This window comes from Melanotaenia boesemani, chromosome 6 (assembly GCF_017639745.1).
Source record: "Melanotaenia boesemani isolate fMelBoe1 chromosome 6, fMelBoe1.pri, whole genome shotgun sequence".
NCBI classification, from domain to species: Eukaryota; Metazoa; Chordata; class Actinopteri; order Atheriniformes; family Melanotaeniidae; genus Melanotaenia; species Melanotaenia boesemani.
In genome coordinates this window covers 21,961,964-21,987,313 of record NC_055687.1, presented here as the reverse complement: position 1 = coordinate 21,987,313, position 25,350 = coordinate 21,961,964, and the positions used below count along the sequence as shown (strand labels likewise).

The 25,350-nt window shown below is 38.2% G+C and overlaps 1 protein-coding gene and 1 long non-coding RNA gene across 5 annotated transcripts in view; one reads left to right on the top strand and one right to left on the bottom strand.

The window, feature by feature from the left end:
* The window catches only part of LOC121642275 (B-cell receptor CD22-like), a 28,949-nt gene extending 10,169 nt beyond the window's left edge, over positions 1–18,780 (top strand). The window contains exons 1-11 of one of the 4 annotated variants that reach the window (XM_041988903.1): positions 7,089–7,175; positions 10,189–10,258; positions 10,421–10,780; positions 11,827–12,117; positions 13,698–13,949; positions 16,080–16,331; positions 16,440–16,709; positions 16,803–16,887; positions 18,102–18,188; positions 18,288–18,351; positions 18,430–18,780. In XM_041988903.1, the coding sequence (XP_041844837.1) occupies positions 10,210–10,258; positions 10,421–10,780; positions 11,827–12,117; positions 13,698–13,949; positions 16,080–16,331; positions 16,440–16,709; positions 16,803–16,887; positions 18,102–18,188; positions 18,288–18,351; positions 18,430–18,465 (1,746 nt within the window). In that variant the 5' untranslated portion in view covers positions 7,089–7,175; positions 10,189–10,209 and the 3' untranslated portion in view covers positions 18,466–18,780. Of the gene's footprint in view, positions 1–7,088; positions 7,176–10,188; positions 10,259–10,420; positions 10,781–11,826; positions 12,118–13,697; positions 13,950–16,079; positions 16,332–16,439; positions 16,710–16,802; positions 16,888–18,098; positions 18,189–18,287; positions 18,352–18,429 lie in introns of those variants that run through there. The other 3 variants (XM_041988901.1, XM_041988902.1, XM_041988904.1) reach the window with 3 other exon arrangements.
* Positions 9,943–23,255, bottom strand: LOC121642276. Its single transcript, XR_006010864.1, has 4 exons — positions 23,243–23,255; positions 18,585–18,589; positions 10,132–10,141; positions 9,943–10,045 (listed from the first exon to the last, which is right to left on the bottom strand). It is a non-coding gene; the product is annotated as an uncharacterized LOC121642276 (long non-coding RNA).
* Positions 23,256–25,350: the final 2,095 nt, after the last annotated feature.

Sequence of the window (25,350 nt, the reverse complement as noted above, 5' to 3'; positions counted from 1 at the left end):
TCCATGTTCACCTTTGTCTTCTGTCCCCCAAAGTCTTTCCTCAGGTCCCCAGAGGTGTCCCCATACTCCTGATCTTGGTGGGACAGACCATACTGGCGACCCTTCAGGCACCCACTCTCAGCAAGTGCCCACTGATAACGACCTGTTCAAACTTGCTCGCAACATAGCAAGATTTGATCCTACACCTGGCGGCTCACATGACATCCGAGCCTACCTGAATGACATCAACTTCTACCTGGAAAGGTACCCACATGCTTCTGTTGATGACAAAATCTGTCTGATTAGACTAACAGCAAGCCGTGATGTCATTAAGTTTATTGAACGTCAAACAGATGATGTCCAAAATAATTACTTTCTCCTCTGTCAAACTTTGGAGAAGGAATTCTTACAGGACTCATCTCAGTCTGGCTTAACCATTGCTTTGACAACCAAGCAAGGACGCAAGGAGTCATCTCAGGTTTACTACCATCGACTCTTTACAGCCTACTTTGGTCAAAACAACTACCCCGACATGGAAGAAGATGTGAATTTCAAAACGCTCTTTGTCCAGAACTTACACCCTGTTGTCAGTCGACATTTAGGTATCCTGGCAAATCCACACACATGCACCATCCAGCAACTGCGTGAATGGGCTAACTTAGGTTTTCAGAAACATCTGCAGACTAAACACCGTGGACCGGACACTGTGTTTGCCCTGGCTGATGAACCATCATCTAACAAGCTGAACCATCAAAACTCTTATGCTGTCTCTTACAGATCTGACTCACCTCCCTCACCAGAAACATGGTGATTTAAAGTTTCATCGGTTTGGTAAGAAACAACCTTATCCACCAGATGAACACACAGCCTGAGACAGCTACAGACCTTCTTAAAGCTAACAATCTCAGCTAATCAGAGTGAACTCGGCCTCAAAGAAAATTAAGCAACAATTTTCTCCCTAGTTAAAATTCAACCTCAACTCTGTTTATTTGCTCACATTCAGTAGGTAATCAAGCTCCACACACACACATGCTGATTTATGACCTGGCCTGCCAGAGGGCCACCACATTCTTTTACCACCTCTTTAGAAGTTAAGAGCTCACACTTTCTGCCTCTTTAACACTTCTAGTTTAGTGTCCTAAACTTTACTTAAAGCTAAGTAAGTCAACACTAACTTTGAGATTTCTTTATTTGTTGTTGTGAGACTAGCACATATTTTTTTTATTCCTTTTTCTTCTTTTACTGTTTACCAACTCAGCTCTTAGGCCTAGAGTAAACAGCCACATATTAATCTACTATTACTAATGTACTTGATACATTTAACCCAGAGTTATAGACACTGTTTTATCTAAGTAGTAGATAGCTTTTTTGTTTATTTGTTTATTTGACACCAACCATTCCCTCCAAAGCAGAATGGACTGAAAGGAACAACTTTCCTCTGCCGTGGAATCCTTCATCGAGTAATTCAGATCATAATCTACAATTAAAATCTGAATTAGTGGGGGATTTGTAGCGGATTCCCTCGTCTTCAAAATAAAGATTGGAACCTTTGTTTAATTGTGACTGAATTAAACAATCTCTGAGGATTTTCTCTCCTTACAGACTAACAGTCTCACTCCCAAAGTGGGGGTCTGACTCAAATTTATGACTTGAGTTCCAGCTCCACAGGTCAACAAAGGTCAACTCTCCCCAACCTGGACTGGGAGGACTTCATTAGGTTATTTACGAGACCTGGGAAATTTCTGAACTTTAATCCTCTGCAACATAAATTTGCTTTTTAGTTAACAACCGAAGGATCCCAGATGCAACTCTTCATCCCAATGTCCACTTTGAAACTGTTTCTTACTAAACTTGTGTTTTCCTTCAACTGATAAGCGGAAACCCCCTTTAACAGGACACCTGGACACACCAAGAAACGTTTATCTTAACATTCCAGAGGGTAATAAAGTGTCTTAATGTTTCTCTATGTCCCAGCAAGAGGAGACAAAGACTTTGTGTGAAGAGTAAAAGATCATACTTTTACTAATCAACAATGTTCATTTAAATAGATACATATATATATGTGTGTTTTATCTTGATACCATGCGCATGCATATGATCATTATCATTTTGTACAAGGTTTGATCAACAAGCTTGATTAATTGGTGACCTGAAACTTTATTACTGTGTTTGTGTGAGATATAACCTTTTTACTATTTTTCTTGTCTTTTCGATGATTCACTGATGGATGTTAATGATGTCTCATTTAAGGCTTTAATAACTTGGATATATAGATATATTCACAAAATGTTTAATTTGATAAGTCTTTACAACATGATCAGACCAGCCCCTCTGTATCTGCTATCTGACCCAAAACCAGCCCACAAGACTGTTATTGGTCAAGATAATGGTCCCATCCTTTCCATGGGGTGGGTCTCCAAACTAACACTTTTAAACTCAGAACAAAGAGTTTAGTTAGCTTCTTCCTCTCCTCTTCCCCTTCCGTTAGTTGGCTTTCCTTCCTCCGTTGCTCTCTTCCTGAAGTGGACTTCCAGTTCCCTTCAACCCATCCTCTCCAGACATGGCCTTCTTCCAGAGTTAGGACACTTGGTCTGAACGCCAGAGAGAAAGAGAGAGATGCTGCCAGAGGATTAAGTTTGCAGTGATGTGAAGAACATCACCCGATACTAAAGTTGGTGCCTGCATACAAGATGCATGATTGATCAATTTTTGGCTCTTTTTGGACTCCGTAGTTCATTCCCTTTTTCCAGCTAATACTTCGCTTTTCTTGAGTTATGTTTTTATCTTTTGGACTTTTAATATAGATCCTAAATAGATCCTACAGAGTTTCTTTTTTTGGACTGACCTAAAGCTGGACATTTTCATCTTTGCCATATCACCGCAAGTCATCCACTGTCCATCATCGATACCACCAGCCGAGCCGCGGGAGACCGCATCCGCAGAGCTGCCTGATCCAAACCTTCGGACCACCACGTGACGCATCTTCTGGCCTTCTGGAAGTCGCTCGGGATCCAAACCACCTGCGCCAACTTCCTCACTTGCCATCAGAGTCACCACAACGGTCGTAAGTCGGCTCGATCCAAACAGAACCGGACGAGTCCTGCTCGGATCAATTCTCTGCTTATCTGCTCAAGAATGGTTGGGTGTCTGACAGTGATCTAGTAGTTCTACATCTTAGTTAAACCTCCAGTTTAACAGATGAGAGTCAAGTTTCCCTTTTTCCTTTTAGGATTTAGCGATCTTTTTCAGTCCTGAACCTTAGTTTAATTAACACCGCAGGTTAATTAACTTTTGTTCATTTCTGGCATACATTTCATTCATTCTGACACATTGAAATAAGATTTTGGTTTGAACTCCATATTCTGCATTTACCAATGTTTGATTCATTTCTCCATGCGAAGTCCTTTGTAAATATTTCCTTTTCATTTATGCATTATTAGTTTAGTAATAAATACTTCATATTTATCCTAAACTGGTCTGGTTATTGTGAACTTCTCCTTTGAACCATGTTATGGGTCCCTTCGACGTAAGAATTCACGTTAGTAGCGTCCTGAGACTGATTGACTGATAACTGATTGATTTCTAGCTTGAATTAATTAATTTATTAAATTAATTAATTTAGTTCTCTAATGGTGTCCACACAGCCATTAGATTAGGATAAAGCTATCTGTGTGGTGGTGCCCCACGAGTAAATTCATAAATAATTCCAAGAAATTATTAAAATTAATAATTTTATTAAACATCTTCAATGTTTAATGACGCTTAACGCTACATTACCATGTGACCTGTGAAATGTGATCCATTATCAGTTTGAATTTGCACAGGCATGCCATAATATTGTTCAATCATGTCTAAACACCTTAACGTTGCCTTTTGATTACTAAATTTACAGGGGTGAACTATCAATACTCCAGAATAAGTATCTACAGCAGTACATGCATATTTACAGTTCTGTGAGACTGGCAATGGTCCAGTAAAATCCATCTGCCAGATTTTCTAATTCTCTCATCATCCCTTGTACAGCAGAAGCAGGTCTGTCTACAGCATTTAACATTAATGTCAACACCAGGGGTCTGTAATGTGGAGGACTGGTTTTTATCAGCTGATCCCGTACTGATTTGGGCACATTCATATCAGCCCATGCATCAGCCGTTCCCAGAAACACTCCTTCCCTCATCATTAACTGAGCCATATCCTCAGTCTGGCGACGACGGGTCACTGGTTTTGCCTGATACCAGTCTAACCCTTCAGCCTCATCCCAGACATCCTCATCCCATTTCATGGGATCCCAACTAGCATCCTCCCGTACCCGTGCAGCCACGGTACGGACTTTGGCAGGGTCAGGACGGCGTGGCGGTCTCCTCCGCATTTGCCGCTGAGTCTGAGCCAAACCCACCAAAGCTTTGTTCAAACACTGATTCAGTGCTTCTTTCTCTGCCTGTATTTTCATTACTTCTTGCCTGGCTAAAGACAGCTGTGTTTCCAACTGTTCTTTTTCATCAGTTAACTTTTTACACTTCTCCTGCGATACACGCCATGCTGATGCACAAAACCACGCACGCCTCTGAACCCCCCCCCCAACGGGGATTTCAGAGGAACAACAATTTCTTTTAGCGCAGGCAATGCAGCCGCTAGAGAGCCGTCATTTACAGCCTCCCCCCACGGCTCGGGACGACCACCGCCGTCCCGAAGACAGAGAGCAACTTCACTCCATTCGCCAGCCGCTAGAGAGCCGTCATTTACAGCCTCCCCCCACGGCTCGGGACGGCGGACAGAGCGCAACTTCGCTCCATTCGCCAGTCCAACCTGGCACATCAGATTGCTCCACGGCGGGAGACTTCTTATTCTGTTTCTTAAACATTTCTGCAGCCACCAAATAATATCAATTACAATTTATTAATTTATTAATCCTGTTCGTGACGCCAATAATGTAATGTGTGATTTTAGAGGTTCGTGGTGGTCGGCAGATGAAACACACAAAGTCAGAGTGCTAGAATAAATGTGTCAGGTTTATTCCCCGCAGCTCATGACACTCATCATTACATCTCAATGGGTTCAGCCTTATAAGCATAGCATAGCTTGCCCTACCTTTGACACGGACTGGAGAGCCAACAATCCCGGTAGAGTGGCTTAGAAAACCCCGGCTGGGCGTTCGTATACGTAACCCGCAGCAGACTCTACCGAGATGTGGGATTTCCCCGTCTTTATACTTATTTAGAAAAAACACAACATCGCATGAGAGAGAGGATGGCCGGTCCTTCCCACAGGCGAGGATGAGTCCTGAGATCCTGTCTTGTAAACATATTTACAAGACACCCTTTTCTCACCCTTCCAAAGATAGGCAGTTACACAGTTCCCAAAACAAGCAGAATAATATAACAAAAACAGTATACAGGTGGTCACTTGGGACAAAACAAGCAGTTATATAACACCAATAGTATACAGATGGTCATTTTAGGACACAAATTAGATATTCCCATATCAACACCTACTGGTTAAAGACGTTAACTTCACTCCATGAGCTGCTCAGGGATTGGACCCACCCTGAATGGCTGGCCAAGAGACGGACAATCCTAATAGTGAAGGATCCCCAAAAGAGAACAGTCTCATCCAACAATAGGCTGATAACCTGTCTCTCCACAACATGGAAGCTCCTGTCAGACATCATCAGCTAAGATAAGTGGGCACACGGATCGATACATGACAAAACACTAGTTGTTGGTTGAGAGAACTGTCGCTCGGGACTGCAAAACCAGACAAACAAACCTGCGCACTGCCTGGATTGATTACCAGAAAGCTTATGACTCAATGCCACGTACAGTATATGGATCCTGGAATGCCTGATGCTGTACATGATGCTCTGTCCCCGCTGCTGTTCCACATAGGCATCACCAATCTCTGGGGGGAGTTGATGTTAACTCCCCTCTCTGACCTTTTGTCCTGGCTCCCCCTTACCTGGTAACAAATGAATAAAGATATTCATGACCATTGACAGAGATGTAAAGTAACTGCAGTTTTTGCAAAATGTTTATACTCTAAGATGTCTCTCATTGACATTTTTGTATTGCAATCAGCAATGTTGGTGACATAAACTTTGGTATGAGAAATCAAATCAACAGAACAGAAAAAAACTGACCTCTTAAACTGCCTTCTATTGAATTCTTTCATCAAGGTTTCAAATCCCTTTAGGGTAATGACAAACTTTATGCAGCAACTTCCATGTGGCTGAATAATACAGATAAATGTCAGTTTGATCCTTTAATCAACCCTGATTAACTCCTATTGTTACCGCTTTGTTTAATCTTTAGATTTGATTACTTGTCCCTTTGATGTGAGAAGAGGTCAGGGCTTCGGTCGGCCTGCAGGACTGTCTTTAAAATGCTAGCATTAAACCTTAAATCAGCAGTGAAACTTTAGTAGACAAATCAGCAGCGAGAGGACATCAGTGTGACTTGTTGTAGTTACCAGGTAAAAATTACTTATGTGGATTCCTCAGTTAAACCTATATATGTTTGCACATTATCCATAATTACTAAAGATTTTGGTTTATTTCACTTTCATTTACAGATTTGCTCTTTGCATTTTGGAGTTTACATTTAATGGGTAACTCAGCATCCACTGGTTTCATTTCTTCCACTCCCAAGAAAATGTCATGGGGGCATCAGAGAGAGGACACAATCAAGCTGAAGGACTTCTTGACACAATGTGAGGAGGATCTCTGGTGTGTTAAAAGAAAGCAAAGTTTATCTGTTAAAAAGATTCACCTTACTCAAAAGATCCGTTATGTTGACCTGGCTGGCCAAGAGAGTGGCAATTTCACAACCAGAGGAGAAATTCTTAACCCTGCCTTTGTTGAAGACCAGGGTCCATGAAAGACTGAACTCACTGTGGACATTTTGATCTTCAGAACAATGCAGCAAGACGATCTTCTCATTTGTGCTGTTCGAATGAGAAACTTCATACAGTTGCTCTGTGCTATTGTAACACTTTAGATTATATAAGATTAGTTAGCCACCAAGCGTGTAGGTGTGAAGAGTGCAAATTCATAAACAAGAAGTCAGATGACACTGGGTGAGAAGTACACTATTCACAGCATAAGCAGAACTCATGCACGTTGACTGAGTGTCATGTTAGCATCAAGTGAGTGAAGAAAATCTATTGTGTACATCTCTGCTTTGTGAAACATTCACTTTAAGGTATGGTTGTTGTAACTTTCCTTTGAATGCATTTTTAAAAATACTTCACATTAAATAAAAATATATAGGCTGAATGTTTTGTGATAACTTTGTATAACTTTTTAGTGACTTCACAGCAGCAGAAAAACTAAAAGCTGCGCAAGTTGACAAAACTGAAAACAGAAGTAGTTAGAGTACAGCTGTGCTTTTTATATTGCACTAAAGGAGAAGTTTTATTTAATTAAAGATTTTGTAGTCTAGTCCTTGTCAGCTGGAAATGTGACCAAGATTGTGTATATGAGCAGCTGTCTTGGTTCTACAAAATATAATCTGTGTATGATTAAAAAATCAGTAAGATCCAGATGTTAAAGAATTAATTTGTCTTGGATTATTTATTATGTATTTTCCTTTTCCAAGGTTTTGTCAAATTTGTTTTTCTGGTTATTTTGATTTTTCAGTTTTTTTGCACTGTCACTGGGTGAAAAAAATCCTTTTTGTTTCTTTTGTGTTTTTCTTATGCGCCACTAACTTTAAGCTATATAAAATATAAAGGGCTATTTTCATATAACCACAAAGACTATTTTGCTCTTCAGAAATTAGTAGAATTGACAGCACTGATTTCAAGTTTTTTATTATTAAAATGCTATTTTAATTGTGCTTTGTTGTATGAACTGTTGAAATGTTTAAGGTAGATTGATTTAGCATAATTAAGTGGAGCTTCCCATTTTGTCATAAGCCTGCTTGTCTTAAAATTGGGCTCGTTATGTTTTCCAGTACATCGTTATATAACATAACACAACATAATATAAAAAGGTATTGATAGTAAATGGTATTATTTTTGTGTTCAAGTAGTCCATCTATTTATATATGTGTGTGTGTGTGTGTGTGTGTGTGTGTGTGTGTGTGTGTGTGTGTGTGTGTGTGTGTGTGTGTGTGTGTGTGTGTGTGTGTGTGTGTGTGTGTGCAAAAAGCATTCTTCATTGTAAGCAGTGTCACTTAACTTCAGAAAATTGTGAAGCAGAGCAAAACATTTCCTCAGACTGATCAGATTATTTGACAGCTTGTATATTTTCTCATGAAGGACGAGAAATGGAAGAAAAAGAAAATGTTCTGAAAAACTGTTGTTCTCAAAGCCAGTTCTCTGTACACACCTCTTGCGTAGAGCAGACTTATCAGCGCCATGAATTTAAATAAATGACGGAAGTTGGATAATGTACTTAAAACAAAACCATCGGGCTATTTAGTAGGTTTTTTATTTATTTTTTTTTTTCTGCCTGCGGTCGCTGTCTGCTACAGGCTCAGTGCTTCTCTATGTTTTTCTCAGTTCAGCTTCCTCTTATTATTATTATATTTTTTTAAGCCGTCTTTTACCCTTTTTTTGTTTTTTTCCTTTTTTCTTCGGACTCAGAGTTCCTTCAGCATGAACATAACTACTGAGATCCATTCAGAACAAAATTCTATTGAATTCTTACCATATTTGCTACTCATAAAACTCATAAAATAAATGTACTCATTAAATCAAATAATTCTCCTGTGACAGAGAAGCTGTTGCTTGGAGTCTACGTTGCCCATTTTTACCACAAAATGGGGGGAGGATCCCCTTACAGTCTTCACGGACTCCGAGTAATAAGTTTACCCGGCCACTCTTACCCGGTGGCCTTTTCCACCGGGGGACCTCTGCGGACACAGAGGGATTACCAGCTGCATGCCTGTCTCCCACAGCTAAAACCACGTACGCCCACGCGGTCCAGACTCTCACAAGCCCAAACAGACCCCTCTGTCTCCAAACCAGCTTCACAACTCAAGTAAACAAAGTACTTTTAACTCACCAGACTTATCTTTCAGACTATATTTTGAGTTCGTTGATTTCAGCGATGACTTCCAGAGAACCAAACAAGGATCCCCCTTTCAAAAACAACGCCTTAAAATCAGGTTCAGGTTGGTCCCACACTGTCGTTGGGTCCCCCTGGTCACTCGCGAAATCCTGCCCGACAATGCCAGTTGTTGTAGAATGGATTAACAATATTAATCTAATAAAGAAAACTGAATAAACATTTGATTATTATGAGTATATATGAGTGATTACCATATGCAGCAAAATTTCTTTCACAACATTACGTAGTAGAATAAATACTTAAACATTATAAAGTAGTACATGTGCTTTCAGAAGTTTAAACAAGATTGAATTAACTCACCTGTGAAGGTTCTGTTGTATTTTAGGTTTATTCTGACATCATACAAAAGCAGAATATGCCCAACTTTTTGTGAGTAGTTTATATATACAAAATAAAACAATGCAATATAGTCCTGATGTATTTTTTAATCTGTATATAATATTAATTTTGTATAAATTATGTGTTCCATATTTTTGTAAAGTGTCAGTTAAAAGCTAGCATAACTTACTGAGGTTGTACTCCACTTTCCTCTTCATTATCCTTTCTTTGACCTTTCTGTGGATGGCACTGCTGGTTGGAGGTGACCAGAGATCTTTTAGAATACACGACAGCCATGTAGTCTAAAAAATAAACATGGACATTGCAGATGTTGAAAAAACATCCTGATCTGACCACAAAGTCACAGATTGGTTGATATGAGGTAGAAAATATTTAATCAATGTTCAGATTACAGGAAAGCTCTAAAAAATAGTCCACTTTCATTTGTATTTAATTTTACATAAGGCTTTTTTGATGTTTTTTTAAAAGAATAGCATTAATTTTTCAGCGTTGTGTATTTTGTAGTGTTGTGGTTTATTGTGTTGTGTTGCGGTTTATTTTGTAGTGTTGTGGTTTATTGTGTTGTGTTGTGGTTTATTTTGTAGTGTTGTGACTTATTTTGTTGTGTTGCGGCTTTTATTTGCTGTGACACCTCTGGGCCACCGTAGTTTAGACACCCTCACCCAGACACACACTGAATAGAAAGCCAGATTTGTGCATGTATCAGAGTGGCTGCAGAATATATTAAAAGTAGTAACGAAAACTTCCCAAATCCTGTCACGAGATATATGACAGCATGCTCCTTTTTTGTCACTCTGCAGCCTGGACTCTAAGAAGAGAAGATGCGTGCTTTTGAATGGCCTTTGTTTTTCACCTGCATTTGCTTCAAAGGTATGGTGCAGTCAGTGTAAAGTAAATTAAATTGTAATCTTTACAAGATATGACGGTAGACATTTTCCTTTTTCTGAGGTTTATTATCTGTTCATTTTTTGTCACTTCGCAAGCAGGTCTCTTCCTGTGTCCTTGTCTTAATGTTTCTCAATTTCATTACAGTTATTGAAACTAAAGCCTCATCTTGGACAGCTCAGTTGCCATCTTCAGTCAAAGGTCTTCCAGGGTCATGCGTGGTGATCCCCTGCTCATATAATTACCCAGATACAAAAAATACAATCAGTGAATATATAGAAATTTGGTGGGATCAGAAAGGAAACATCATTTTTCACTCAAAAGAGGCTAAGATCCATCAGCGCTATCAGAGCCGGGTGAAACTGGTGGGAGATCCTCGTCAGAAGAACTGTTCTTTGAAGATTGAGCCTCTTAAAGCTGATGACACTGGGCCTTTTTATTTCAGGATTGAAATTAAAGGCTATGACAGCTATTCTTTCAAGGATAAAGTGTTCATTTCAATGATCCGTGAGTAGAACATCTCCCACTAACAAGAATTAAAAGAACACATAAAAGCACTGTAAGTCACTGGTAAGAACACCTTAGTAGCTCTGATGTTCATCTGTGTTTATTTCTGTTTTTTCGTAAAGATCTCTTGTGAAAATTTAGGTTATGAGTATAAAATATCACAAGTGAAATTTTTAACTGGTTATGGTTACTTTCTACTGTAGTAATACTTTGTTCCTCATTTATGCTTTTTTGTTAACTGAGTTGACTGAATATTGTCTTTGCATATTTAAATGATGTTAACAGGAAATGCCTCTCAGTTTGAATATTCTTAAAAATGGCTATGTAGATTCTCTATCATTCATGTAATGGTAAACCTAAATAAAAGGCAACTGGATGCCTTCTGTGGTTCTTGAAGATGTTTCAAACCTCAAAAAGGCTGATTCAGTTCTGTCTGACTGGTGGGAGTTTCAGGCACATAAGCTGTTGCTGGGACATTTACACTTTGAGAGTAGTTAAAGTATCACTGACCCAATCACCCAGTTGTGGGCCACTTAGGTCATTGTCGCCTGTCATCTATCCAACAAAAACATTTTTATTACAACACTCAACATGTCAATGACGACTGATTCAAGGGTGATTCAACTGTGATGACTTAAATGTCCCAGTTTTTTTTTAGCCTGAAACTTATAAACCTGAAAGGTGAAACATCTTGAAAAACTAAGTAAAGACATCCAGCTACCATCAAGCACACAGGATTAATAGAAGTTGAATGACTAAAATTTTACAAAAACAAAATTAGGAATCTTAAAACTACGGTACTAGCTTTGCATTTAGTTTAGTTAGTGATCTAAAACAATGGCACAAATGAGCATGGGATATCAAATGTGTTCTTATCAGTAACTAATAGTTCTTTAAATGTATTTCTCATATTCTTTTTTTTACAAATGTGAATCCATGGTTGCGTACAATATCATCTTCTGGTGCAAAGTGCTCTCCCTCATATGTGTTGCAAGTAGACTCTTTCTCATTCTGACTGCTTATTGTGATCTTTCTTGTGGACACAGATAAGCCAAATCCCATCAGTTTTTCTGTGAAAGAGGAGCTAAAGGTGGGTCAAAGTGTGTCTGCTGCCTGCTCTGTCCTTCACTCCTGCCCTGCCTCTCCTCCTCTTTTCAACTGGAGTCACACCGGAGAGCTGCATTTCCAGTCACAGCAGGTTGGTGATGGCCAGTGGAACAACACATCGACTCTGACATTTCGCCCGACCCACACTGACAACAACAAGCCTTTACAATGTAACGTGACATACAACGGAGGATATAAGGAGCGTGAGTCCAAGACCCTTAAAGTAAAGTGTAAGTGTTTGTCAATGATGTTAAAAATTTGTGCTTCACAGAGTCTCAGTATTGAGATTAATCAATTGTCATAAATTCATCTATCAAAATCAGAGCTACAATACAACACGTTAAACCAAGGAAGCATAAACAAGGACAAAGAAAGCAAAATGTAAGCCTGAACCACATTGAGGCAAAAAACAAACAAACAAACAAACGCAAAAAAAAAAAAAACGAGGCAACATATAGAGTATATGCTGATTTTAGTTCTTTTAATTTACCCACAAACCAATATTTAAATACAGCAAAACCATGGCAGCTTCTTGAGCTAGGCTCATTCACAGTCACAGGATTAAATGTCATCATGTTTCCATCTGCATCACTCTGGGAAACAGCTTTATGTTATTTGTATGTTGTCTGTCAACTCAGTCTGGGATGAAGGCAGCCACTCCCTGACAATTACTTAAATATACAGAAACAACTGACAAAGCCCGTTCCCTGAACTAATGTGAAGAGAAGCCACCCTCTCTTTAAGCAGGGAAAACAAAAGTTTGTTGTTGAGCCTACCCTGCCTGCTACCTGTTACCCAGGGCAACTATGGAGCAGAATAAAGTCCATTCCCCTTTCAAGAGATTAGTTCCAGACCCTTTGCAATGTGTGGAGGTGAGCACAACTATATCTAACTGGAATCTCTCCCCCTACTGCACAAGTCTTGAATCTTTCTTCTCCAAGTAATTGTCCCCCTGCCCTAGGGGACAGACATTTGTGTGTGTGTGTTTGTGTGTGTGTGTGTGTGTGTGTGTGTGTGGTTGTTGACAGTATAGACTACTTGCACATGAATTAGTACATTAGACTCTAAAGAGTTGTTCCATACACTGCTACTAGCTGGCCAGCCAATGTAAGCGCAAGACAATGTGGCTACCAGACAGACAACCATGCTGAGTACTTTGAGAATATCTTACATCAATTAACGTCTAAGGATTCATATCATTGTTTAAAAGAAGTTAAAAGAAAAAAAAGTACAGCATTGATTTTATATTGGAAGGAAATTGTAATGAATTATCTGTCCACTGAAACAGGCATCATACATTGCTGGCTATAGATCAACTAAAATTCACACTGTTAGTCAGATTTTTATTATTCGTTGTATTTGTTGCTTTTGTTCTTGAAAATGCATCAACAGCAGTAGTTATTTCAGCATTAACTGATTAAGATTATCAGACTTTAATTTTTTTGTTATAAAAATATTTTGTGTAGATTAAATCTATCTATCCTTGTGTACATCAAACTTTCCACTACAAAAAGTGTCAATTCATGGAAGTAGGGATACATATTAAGTATGATATTTTATTTTAATTAAAGACTGAAAAATACCCTGCAATCTTGTTTAAGTGAACCATATTGATCTTTTTTTCTCTTTGAAAGAGGATCAAATGTTAGCATGTCAAAATATGTTTAAAAAAACTGATAGTCTCCTTGTCAATCAATCAGTCTTTATTTATAGAGCACTTTTCATACATAAATGCAGCCCAAAGTACTTTCCATGGTTGTGTACCTCCTACAGAAACCATAACATTAATAATAAATGTTTTTTTATGCAGATGCCCCTGTCAATTTGAAGGTTGAGTATAAGTCAGATATAAAGGAAGGAGAAACTGTAAATCTGACCTGCACTGGTGATGCTAACCCTCCTGTCAACAGCTATGAGTGGCATAATGAAAACAATGGGAAGCACTGTCAGGGAAATCTCTGCATACTGCCAAATGTCTCCCGACACACAGGACCCATGTATTGTATTGCCATCAATGAAGAGGGACAAACCAAATCAAGCCCTGTGCAGCTTAATGTGTTATGTAAGTAAACAGACATAATGGAAAAAATAGCTTGTGAACATCTGTAGTGAAACTACATCACTTTCAACGACTAGATGAATGATTACTTGCAGTTTCTATTTACTATTTCTTGAAGTTTAACTCCCCTATTGCAGCCCCCTCAGTGGGAATCATTAATTTTGACAAAAAAAAAAAAAAGTCTGAAGGTCAAGCTGTAGTTTTGCACACAGCCACTGTGAGTGCACACTTCATTTTCAGTTCAACTCCATCCAAGCTTTTTAAAACCTTTAAACAATTAAGCAGTTTGGTTACAGAATTACCTTTTCATTAAAGGTGTGTTGCAGTTTGTAAAGCACTTAGGGCAGCATGACCTGTTGGAAATGAGCTATATAAATAAACCTGACCTGACCTAAAGGGGCATAAATCTGTATGTCATCTGCAAACATTATCAAGAAACATTTAGACCCCGGAAGCATAATGTAGAGGGTTAACAGTGGCGGACCTAAATGTATCCTTGAAGGACCCAAGACTTTGGAGCCATGCCAGTATCTACAGCTCCACTTCACACTCTTGATTTACTCCACTGCAATCATATTTTATTTCAATTGCTACAAGATGATATTGATCCCTAACAGGTCTTGCTAAATGCAAAAGATACATGTCTGAAAACCTTCCTCTCTTGGGTATTTTGGATTTTTGACCATTTTGCTTAGAAGGAGTTCTTTAAATTCCTTGACACTAGGTATAGAAAAACTGTTGTTCTTCTTTGGAAAATAATCTGAAAGGTATTTTATACTTACTTATTTGTTTATTTATTTATTTTAAAGAAAATTGCACTAAATATATGCAGTGTTTTAGTTAATAGGCAGGTATTGGTGCAACAAAAATTAAGCATTTTTAATTTTGAAAATGATGAAATTCATTATGGATAAAGATTTTTTAGAAATGTTTTTAATGATTACTGTATCCTTAGGGAACAAATTCTTTGTGTATTTTGAGTAAATTTGAGCCAGTATCAGATATCAGAAATTATCAATTGATAAGGCTTTTAATAAATATTAGTAATTCTTAAAATTAACTTTAAAATTCTAAACTGAGTGGTAGCATTTTGTTATGAGAATGAAAGTAAAGGTAATATCAAAGTTTAATTAAACAGTGAAATTTTAGGGTGAGAAAAACATTTCACATGAACTGACCTTTAACTTTAAGTCCATTCCCCTTTCAAGAGATTAGTTCCAGACCCTTTGCAATGTGTGGAGGTGAGCACAACTATATCTAACTGGAATCTCTCCCCCTACTGCACAAGTCTTGAATCTTTCTTCTCTAAGTAATTGTCCCCCTGCCCTAGGGGACAGCTACTTAAAAGTATTTCTTTCTATTTTCTTTTTATTAATATTATTATTATTATCATTATTATTATTATTATTATTTGTGGTTGTTGACAGTATAGACTACTTGCACATGAATTAGTACATTAGACTCTAAAGAGTTGTTCCATACACTGCTACTAGCTGGCCAGCCAGTGTAAGCGCAAGACAATGTGGCTACCAGACAGACAACCATGCTGAGTACTTTGAGAATATCTTACATCAATTAATATCTAAGGATTCATATCATTGTTTAAAAAAAAAGTTAAAAGAAAAAAAAGTACAGCATTGATTTTACATTGGAAGGAAATTGTGATGAATTATCTGTCCACTGAAACAGGCATCATACATTGCTGGCTATAGATCAACTAAAATTCACACTGTTAGTCAGATTTTTATTATTCGTTGTATTTGTTGCTTTTGTTCTTGAAAATGCATCAACAGCAGTAGTTATTTCAGCATTAACTGATTAAGGTTATCAGACTGTCATTTTTTTGTTGAAAAAATATTTTGTGTAGATTAAATCTATCTATCCTTGTGTACATCAAACTTTCCACCACAAAAAGTGACAATTCATGGAAGTAGGGAGTCATAATAAGAATGATATTTTATTTTGATTAAAGACTGAAAAATACCCTGCAGTCTTGTTTAAGTAAACCATATTCATCTTTTTTCTTTCTTTTAAAGATGATCAAATGTTAGCATGTCAAAATATGTTAAAAAAAAACTGATAGTCTCCTTGCGAAAAAACCATAACATTAATAAATGTTTTTTTTTTGTGCAGATGCCCCTGTCAATGTGAAGATTGAGTACAAGTCAGATATAAAGGAAGGAGAAACTGTAAATCTGACCTGCACTGGTGATGCTAACCCTCCTGTCAACAGCTATGAGTGGCATAATGAAAACAATGGGAAGCACTGTCAGGGAAATCTCTGCATACTGCCAAATGTCTCCCGACACACAGGACCCATGTATTGTATTGCCATCAATGAAGAGGGACAAGCCAAATCAAGCCCTGTGCAGCTTAATGTGTTATGTAAGTAAACAGACATAATGACAAAGAAATTGGCATTAATAATAATTATAAATAAATAAATGGCTAGCTCAATGCAGCCTTCTGGAATAACTGTCCTTGTCCTTGCAGATGTCCCTGAGATTAAAACTGAGTCTTTGTGCTCCTTAGAGCACAAAGACTCTACACTCATAAAATGTGAGTGTATTGTGGACTCCAAGCCTTCAAGTGAGGTCCGTTTTTTACTTGCTGACAAAGTTCTGCTGGGTGCCAAAGAAGAGAAAAATGGTTATTTTACCATCAGTGTCCCGGTGGCAGAATTGCAGTCCTCTACGTTTGTGCAGTGTGTGGCCAACAACACTCAAGGCAGAGCCAATCTCACCCTACGTTTACCTACTGACGGTATGAACAAAAATTAAAGAACGCAAAACAGAGGCACCTCTAAAATCTACATAGAGACACAATGAAAGCATCGTGTGATTTCTGTTTGAACAGGAATGATGCTGATTATTTTCATCTCCACTGGAGCAGGCATGATTGTAGTGATACTTTTGGTAGCAGTGGGGATTGTTATAAAATGGTAAGTGAAAAATACATCTGTCAACTGGGGGTAAGGAAAAAGTAATTGTCTCTTTTTAGTGACATTAAAGAACAGTCAAACCTTAATACAAAAGAATGATTTAAAAAAAAAACAAATTGCTTGTAAATGCAAAATATCATAATAAGCATATATGTGCATTTAAGTCATGAATACAGAGACGAACAGTATGGGGGTGTCGAGATGGGGACTCGAGTCTAGGACTTGAACTCGAGTTGTATTTATCACATTTCCAGTGACTTGAAACTCAACTTGGACTCGCACTCAAAAGACTTTAGTGTTAACTGGGATTCTTGATTTAAGACTCATGAACAATCTTATATTATTAATTTTCTTCCCTCATGATTTCCTCCCTGTATGATCTTCTGTCTGCTGTCACTTCCCCAGACTTAACACTGACGTAACGTTACACAGATGCATAATCAATCAATCAATCAATCAATCAATCAATCAATCAATCAATCAATCAATATTTGTATTGCACGTTCATGCAGGACTGCAGCAAAATGTTCTTCACATAATAAAAAAACTACTTTTCTTTGCATCTTAAAAACACCAGTGGTCACAACCGAAGTTTATCACAGAAACAAATCAAATCACAAACAAACCTAAACTTTTTCTCTTGCACACACACACACACACACACACACAGATTAAATGGACAGACTGGTTCCACAACAACGACCTTAAAACACACTTGGAGAGGTTAGTGTATGTAAAGTGCAAGCTTCATTTTAGTGTGAAGTGACACCTGCAATGGCAAGATATCACAGTTAGCATCTTTTTTAGCAACAAGCTTAGTGCCACAGCTGTGTAAATGTTATCTTGTTACTGCCTTTGTACTACAATAATCTTCAGAATAATGTGTTCAGAAGAAGAATGAGACATTTACTGAACGCATTTTTGAATTCATGAAGTCACATGAACTGACCTTTAACTTTGATATATTGTAGGTATATCATATATTTTGTACAACTGTACAAATGTTGTTGTATGACATAAAGCTGAAGGTATTCTTTTATGAATTTCTAAACTTTAAAGATAATGTTAGATCATCTACAGGGCCCACATCATACTAAGAGAATAGTGGAGCTCAATGCTAGCTTCTATGCTTAACCATGATGAACAGTTTGCATCACCAGGGTTTTTGTGAAAAGTTCAGTCTTGATCGGTATTCACATTTATCCTGCCAGCAGGAGGAAGTCAGCAGATACGCAAGAACTAAATAGCACCAAGATGACAGAAAGAGCTCTGGAGCTTCCTCGCTATGAAACAACAACTAGGTTTGAGAGAATCACCTCACTTTGGAATAAACAAAACTTTCTTCATGGCTGAAAATGATTGGAGATAAATTATGTTTTCTGTCTGCCTTTTGTTCTCAGGAAAGAGATGTCTGATGATGATCCTTGTTCTGGAATTTACGCCAATGTCGATCCCTATGACAACGTAAGGATAATTTTTTTTCCTCTGGCTTTGGATGCAAACATTAAAGAAGACAGTTAGTTCATCTTGTTTTCTCTGCAGGGTGATTGGGATGATGCTATATACGGCAATGTGTAGGACGTGGAAGACCATCTGCAGTCCCTCTGTGGGTTTTCTGTGTTTGTAAGGGCAGTTTTAATGAATCCTTGTATTTTCAAATATATCAGTAAAACATTTTTTCTTATCCTGTAAATGACATTTGCTTCATCTTATAAAATGTTGTTCATGCCCAATTCTATCTTTATTGTACACATTTGTTTGTAGCTGTTATTCTTTTGAACAGTATTCAATGGAAAAATGACCATTATACTATTACAATCTTTAATCTGGATATATGTTTGTCATTGTTTGTTATATAGTATCGCCAAGTTACAACAAATAATACAAAACTTGCACTGCCTTTTGAATTTTCTTTTTTTAAGATTGTGTTATCATCAAGACAATTTTTTTAATACTTCAAAACTTTTAGAGTAAAACTTTAAAACTATATCTAAATATTAATATATATGTATTTATGAATAAAGTCTTAGATTTCCTGTAGGAGCCATATGTTGGGTTATTTATTTCCCACTTGAAGTATGTGTGCACTTAAGCAGTGACACCACCGGTGGTTGTGAGTGGCACTGTGGGTGTGTTGAGGTTATTAATGAGTGTGCTCACCTGTGTTAGTTTGGTGCCTGGAGCATGGAGACAGGGTGAGCTTGAGCTGAAACTTTCTATTAACCATCATTGTATAATATTAACATCACTTAAATGCATTATTTTCATACAACCTTATGCATCCTGAAGCTCATTAAACAAAGTAGTGTATGCTTCTTGAGATTGAGATATGGATGTAAAACAATAAAGCATTATGACATGTGCACTTTTAGCCTGACGCGTTTTTGATAAAACCTCAAGTATCAGCCTGTCGCAGCGTTTTAAGGTTAAGATTAAAGTTGGTGACCCGCAATATTTCCCATCGGTGGTCTTATTTTCTTAGCAGTTAGTGATAGAAGTGTAACTGAAACTGTGTGGGTGTTTAAGTCAGAAGTGAAAAACCCCACGGACATGTGTGCTTTAAAGTGTGTTCACCGAAAACTGACAGGAAGACAAAGAGAAGCAGAAAACCACATTTGGCTAAATTTAGCTAAACTTTGGGTAAATATCAGACCTCAACGATTCAGCATGTCACCGAACTATAAAGCCCCCTACTTGTATAAGTTTCATGTTTATTGTGCACTCCCTATTTATATAAATTATTTTAAAATCTACAAACTCCCATAACCATTCCACACAGAGTATCACAAACTGTATCCTCAAACAGAACTAAAGGATAGGAAATGTTTAGAAAAAGAATAGACAATGCCAACACTTTAGCAGCAATTTGTGTAAAGCTCTGTGACAACATCTTTCCACTTTCCTGTTAAGCAAATGTGAGGATACTGAACTTTGTGTGAACCATTTGTTTATAGTTAGACGTGGAAAAAGTACTGCATGCATCAGAAGTTACCAGAAGTCACTAGAATTGTGAAAAATGTTCAAAACAGGATGTTAAAGGTGGATCAATGTCCAACACAGGGTGCTTAGGGGAGTTTTGTGTAATTAAAAAATAGGGCGGGCGGGCGGACGGACGGACGGACGGACGGGCGGGCGGACGGATAGATCCACCCTAATTTTTGGCAGAAAAAAAGAAAAACAAATTCCCCAAGTGTTTATGTTGTGACATGCAATTTGTAAGAAGAGAAGGGACTATGGTAGTAATTCGCCAGGTTAAATTTGCCTTGATATTCTATTTTTTAATAAAACAAGCTGTAAATAGCAAGGAGACAGTAGTCCTATACCCATGCACCCAGAAATAGAAGGGGGTGCACAGTCTGTCAGACAATAAATCAGACCCTGTTGGTCCCAGCATTATTTACTTTTAGGAGTACAGTCAGACCATGTAATACCATCTAAATATTACTGTTAGACAATTTTATTTTCATTTTTTAAAAATCTATATCAACAAGCTTGTAGATGCTGCTGATCAGTTTTCATGGTAAGAAACGGTGTGAATCTACAGTGAACCTACGCCATCTACAGGTGACTGGCTGTCACTACGCTCCTTGAGGGGAGGTGCGTTTCTTGGCAGGGGTGCACACCGAAAAAAGCAAGCCCCCCTCTACTAGGTTTTTGTTATACTTTTAGTTAGCGGTGCTGTTTCCGGTTGCTTTTTGTTTGTTTTGCAGTCAGTACAGTCAGCTAGGTTTTCATTTGTGTTGGTTTGAATGTTAATTAGACTAGCTGTTGTCCATTCTGTTTTATTAGTTTTTTTGTTAGTAGCGCGCTGGCGGCCATCTTGCCTCAGTCAGCTCACTCATAACATTGTTTTAATGGTGCATGTACTTTATAAATAACCATAACTTGCTTTTAAAGTGATTTTTGGGGGGTTAAGTTTGTTATAAACACCAGAGATGTAGCTCTGATTTGCATACTTATTTATGAATAATGACGATGAATAATTATAGCCACAGATTCTAGAGCTTTAACCATGGACTTTCATTAAAAGAAAACAGATAGGTTTAATGAAAATACACACGCTCAAGGTACTTATGTTCAATCAATATTTAGACAACTAAAACTCAACATACAGAATGACTTGGTAATGTGTGTGTGTGTCATCTCTCGACCCAGAAATTCCCTTCTTTCTCCTCATCTTCCTGTGTAATTATACTGTCAAACACACACACCCATAAACAACACACGTCCCACTGATCAGCAGTATGCAGATGACAGCTACTCAGCACCTCCTCCGTTCCCCTCTCCTACTCAGACTCTCAGGTATTTTTTAACTCACTTTTATTGGAATTATCTTGGTTTGTTCCTGCAGCAGCAAAAGAAAGACTAAAACAATAAACATGATCTGCAAAGGTTTATGAAATTTGTCACAGTAGACACAAACAACAGTAGATTTAAGTGTACCACACCCAGCTACTTCTTTATATATTCTGTAACTTTTCCCAAAAATGGGTTTTCTAGTTTTCATTCCTAAAGTAAATGCAGAAATATTACTGTTTAGCCTTTGTTCTCCATCTTTCATGCAGCTTATAAGGCCACTTCATAATGATCTGCCGCATGTGAGATGAAACATTCAGCACCTCCAAGTACTGCAGCTCAGTCACTGCATTACAGCATCCACGTAAGAACAAGGCTAAGTCCTGCAGTGCTTGTCATCCTCTGATTTTATAACTGGCCAGGCAAAAACCTTGTCCATGTATGCAGTGGCAATGTTATGTTCATTTCCAAAATGCTCAAATAAAAGTCCTTTAGCTCTCTGGTAACCCTGCTGTGGTGGCATGTGCATACAGCTCCTCACCAGTTCCCTTGGCTGCCCTCTGGTGTATTGTTCCAAAAAATATAAACAATCCAGATAGCTGTTAGTTTTTTCCTCCACACAGTGCTGAAATGCTGTCGTTAAAGAAATGCACTGCAACGGATCACCAGCAAACACTGGGATATCACGCTGAGGCAAAGTGGATGCTAACTGCTTGTAACGGGAAGAGCGTGTTGTGGTACGGGAATTAGCTCAGTTAGCCGGATAAAGCTGCCACAAAGTTGACAAACTCACAGCGACACTGGTACTGAAGATTCCACAGTGCGTGCTCTTTAATAAAAGGACATTCGTCAACCATATAAAGCCCGGTTGGACGGCTACTGTCTCATTATACATAAATGAAACAGCGCCACACAACACGTCCGTCACAACAAATGGGAAAAAGAAAGGAAAAGAGCCGAGCTCCCTAAAATGTCCGTCTGCAGTCCAAGCGTTCGCAAGACGATCTCCTGTCTTCTCGAAGAATCTTGATGACGTCATCATTAGAAGACGACCAAGAGAAGTCTTAAAGGGCCATTCCACAATTACAACTGTTACATGCTGCTGCACAAGCATTGATGTCACTTCGTTCTGCTTTTGCATGATGGTGCAGAATATGGGGCGCCAAGTGTAAAAATTCAGTATAAAAGTTGTAGCTGACACATTTTCACTATTTATCTCACTTTTCTCACATTTAGCACATTTTTCTTACATTTTCCTACATTTAACATAACTTTTAACCACATGTATAATGGTCAAATAGAACATCTAAATCTAAATTTTAAATCTAAATCTAAATGCTATATGTTAAATCTAAATGTTATATGTTATATCTAAATGTTAAATCTAAATCTAAATGTTTAAATCTAAATCTAAATGTTATATGTTAAATCTAAATGTTTAAATCTAAATCTAAATGTTATATGTTATATCTAAATGTTAAATCTAAATCTAAATGTTTAAATCTAAATCTAAATGTTATATGTTAAATCTAAATGTTTAAATCTAAATCTAAATGTTATATGTTATATCTAAATGTTAAATCTTATATCTAAATGTTAAATCTTATATCTAAATGTTAAATGTTAAATCTAAATCTAAATGTTTAATCTAAATGTTTCGAATATATCCTAATTAACCCCGCCCCTTTTAACCTCAACCAATACGCTAGTAGGGAAACTCTCGCTTGCACGCACACACACACAAACACAGGTCTTTACTGTGAATGTCTTTCTGCATTTACGAGCTGCACTTCAAAATACACTTCCAACCAACCTCTCACACCATTAATGGTAAGATGCATATATTTATTTTTAACTTTCTAAACAACATTTTGCGGACTTTTACTGTTAGCTAGCTACTTAGCTGTAGCTAACGTCCAGGGCAAATTTATCGCTATCACTGCCATCACTGCCATCACGTCACAAAGAAAAGTGAAGTGAACCAAGAATGCATTTCCTAATCCTTAACTGAGTAAATGTTGTAATGTCCAAAGTTTGTGTGTGTATTATTTAAAAGTACTCAGTCCATTAAGAGAAATCTTTTTTTTTCTCTTTTTCAGTAGGCTCCTCTGCCATCTATCCCTTCACGAAATGGGGCTTCATCAGGCTACTTGAGCCAAAGTCAAAGTCAAAACATATAAAAACAAGATGCTTGCCTTTTTCTCCAGAAGCATCAGTCTTTGTCATACCCAGACCAGAGGGGTATTGCACGAAACCAAGATAAGGGATTACGCCGGGATATGTTGGTTATCCTGGCTGAATTTAGCCCTAAGTCGGTTGCATGAAAGCAGCTCAAACTAATCCCGGCCAAGTTACTGTGGTGATTTATCCGCTGCAGCTAGCCTGCTCCAGACCAGGCTAACTGCTCAGGCTAAGATTAACCCTAGCGAGTCACCTGCATGTCCAACGTCAATTCTATGAGGAATTAATGTGTTTTACAGCATGTCCATGGTCTTCCTAAGTATGGCGCGTCATTTTAATTATCCAGTATTAAAATATTACATATACAGTCACTGTACATTTAATCGAAATCTGTTCGTAATCGCAACAGCCTTTTTATATGGATTCGAGTTGTAGTATTATTATTCTATTCTATTCTACAGTCCTTTAGCAGACGCTTTTATCCAAAGCGACTTACATTTGAGAGTAAGAACAACACAAGCATGGATTCAAACAAGATGGGACGTCATAATTAAGTGTTAGTCAGACCGCTTTTGAGTCCAGTTAGACCCAGGTGCTGTCGTGTAGTGCTAGTGCAGTGCATATAATTTTTTTTTTTTTTTTAGTCATTTTATTTAAATACAGGATCACGATTTCATCACACAATATCAACTTGGTCATAAGTGCATGATTTCATCAGGCCAAGTGTTATATTGCTATGCTAATGAAGACTGCTCGTCAAATTGCTGTCAGAGGTTTTATAAATATGTGTTTTATTGCATTAATTGAGATTACAAAACACAGCGGATGAGGTTACAAAGGTGTATTCAAAGAAATCCGTGACGAGGGCAACGTAGAATATTCAGGTCCAACTCCTCTTCACCTGTTCCCTCTTCATAATGGCTTGCCCTTTTTCGGAGGATGTGCTGGACGAGGAAGCCCGCATCCTCAGAAGAGCATTCAGACGTGAACGAGTCTTCAGGGACAGCTCACATCCCCTGGCCTTTGGAGATGACTATGTCATTGAGAGATACAGATTTTCGGTTACTGGATTTCCAGGTCCAGTTTTCTGAGTGTCCGGCGTTTAATCTCAAGATCCAGCTTCATTCCTTGGCGCTTGCTCTTTTTGAGTCAGCTTTTAACATCTGCCAGCTCCATCTCTCTCTCCAGGTGCCCTGAATAAAGCGTTCTGACAGTTTGTGAAGTCTGTAAAGGAAATGTCAATTAGCACAGCAGGATTTGTGCATAACGTAGATGTACTTTAGCCAATACTCACAATGTTACCAGGCCGCTTAGGAGACTGTGCAGCATCCGGGTCCTGCTACACATTTTCTATTAGCACCACATCACTGACTTCATATCCTTCATGGAATAAATGAGCAGGCCAATCCCATAAAATTGACATGCCTCAAGCCTTTTGGACTCCACTGACACAGTCTCCTCATCTGCAGACGTGCATTCTGCAGCTGCAGATGTGCCTTCCCCCTGCCGTATACATGCAGCGAGAGGACTCGGATTAAGATTTCACAGAACATACCAAGCCTGTGATTTCGAGACACTGTACTAACCGGATCATCTTCTGGTGGCTCCAAAAGTGTAATTGTGTTCCCAGACACTGCAAGGTTATCCAAAGTCAGACACTATATTATATTTGATTGTGTTCCATGTGCAGTAGAATTGCAGTACGTGATGTACCTTGTATGAAGCGGACAGTTTCTGTGGCTGGGACAGAGTCAGTTATTGTCCCTCCCTGGATCCCCTCCATCACTGGCCTCCCTTTATTTAAATGGAGTGCCAGTTCCTCTGCTGGAGTCACATCCTGGCTTGGTGGGCCGCCCCCTGTGCCAGTTCTATAGGCCTTTTTTTTAACTGCTACAATCATACAGACATTGAACATGTCAGCAGACACCTCATCTATTCACCTCATTTGTTCACGGTTATCTACTTTGGAGTCACTTACCAGCCTGC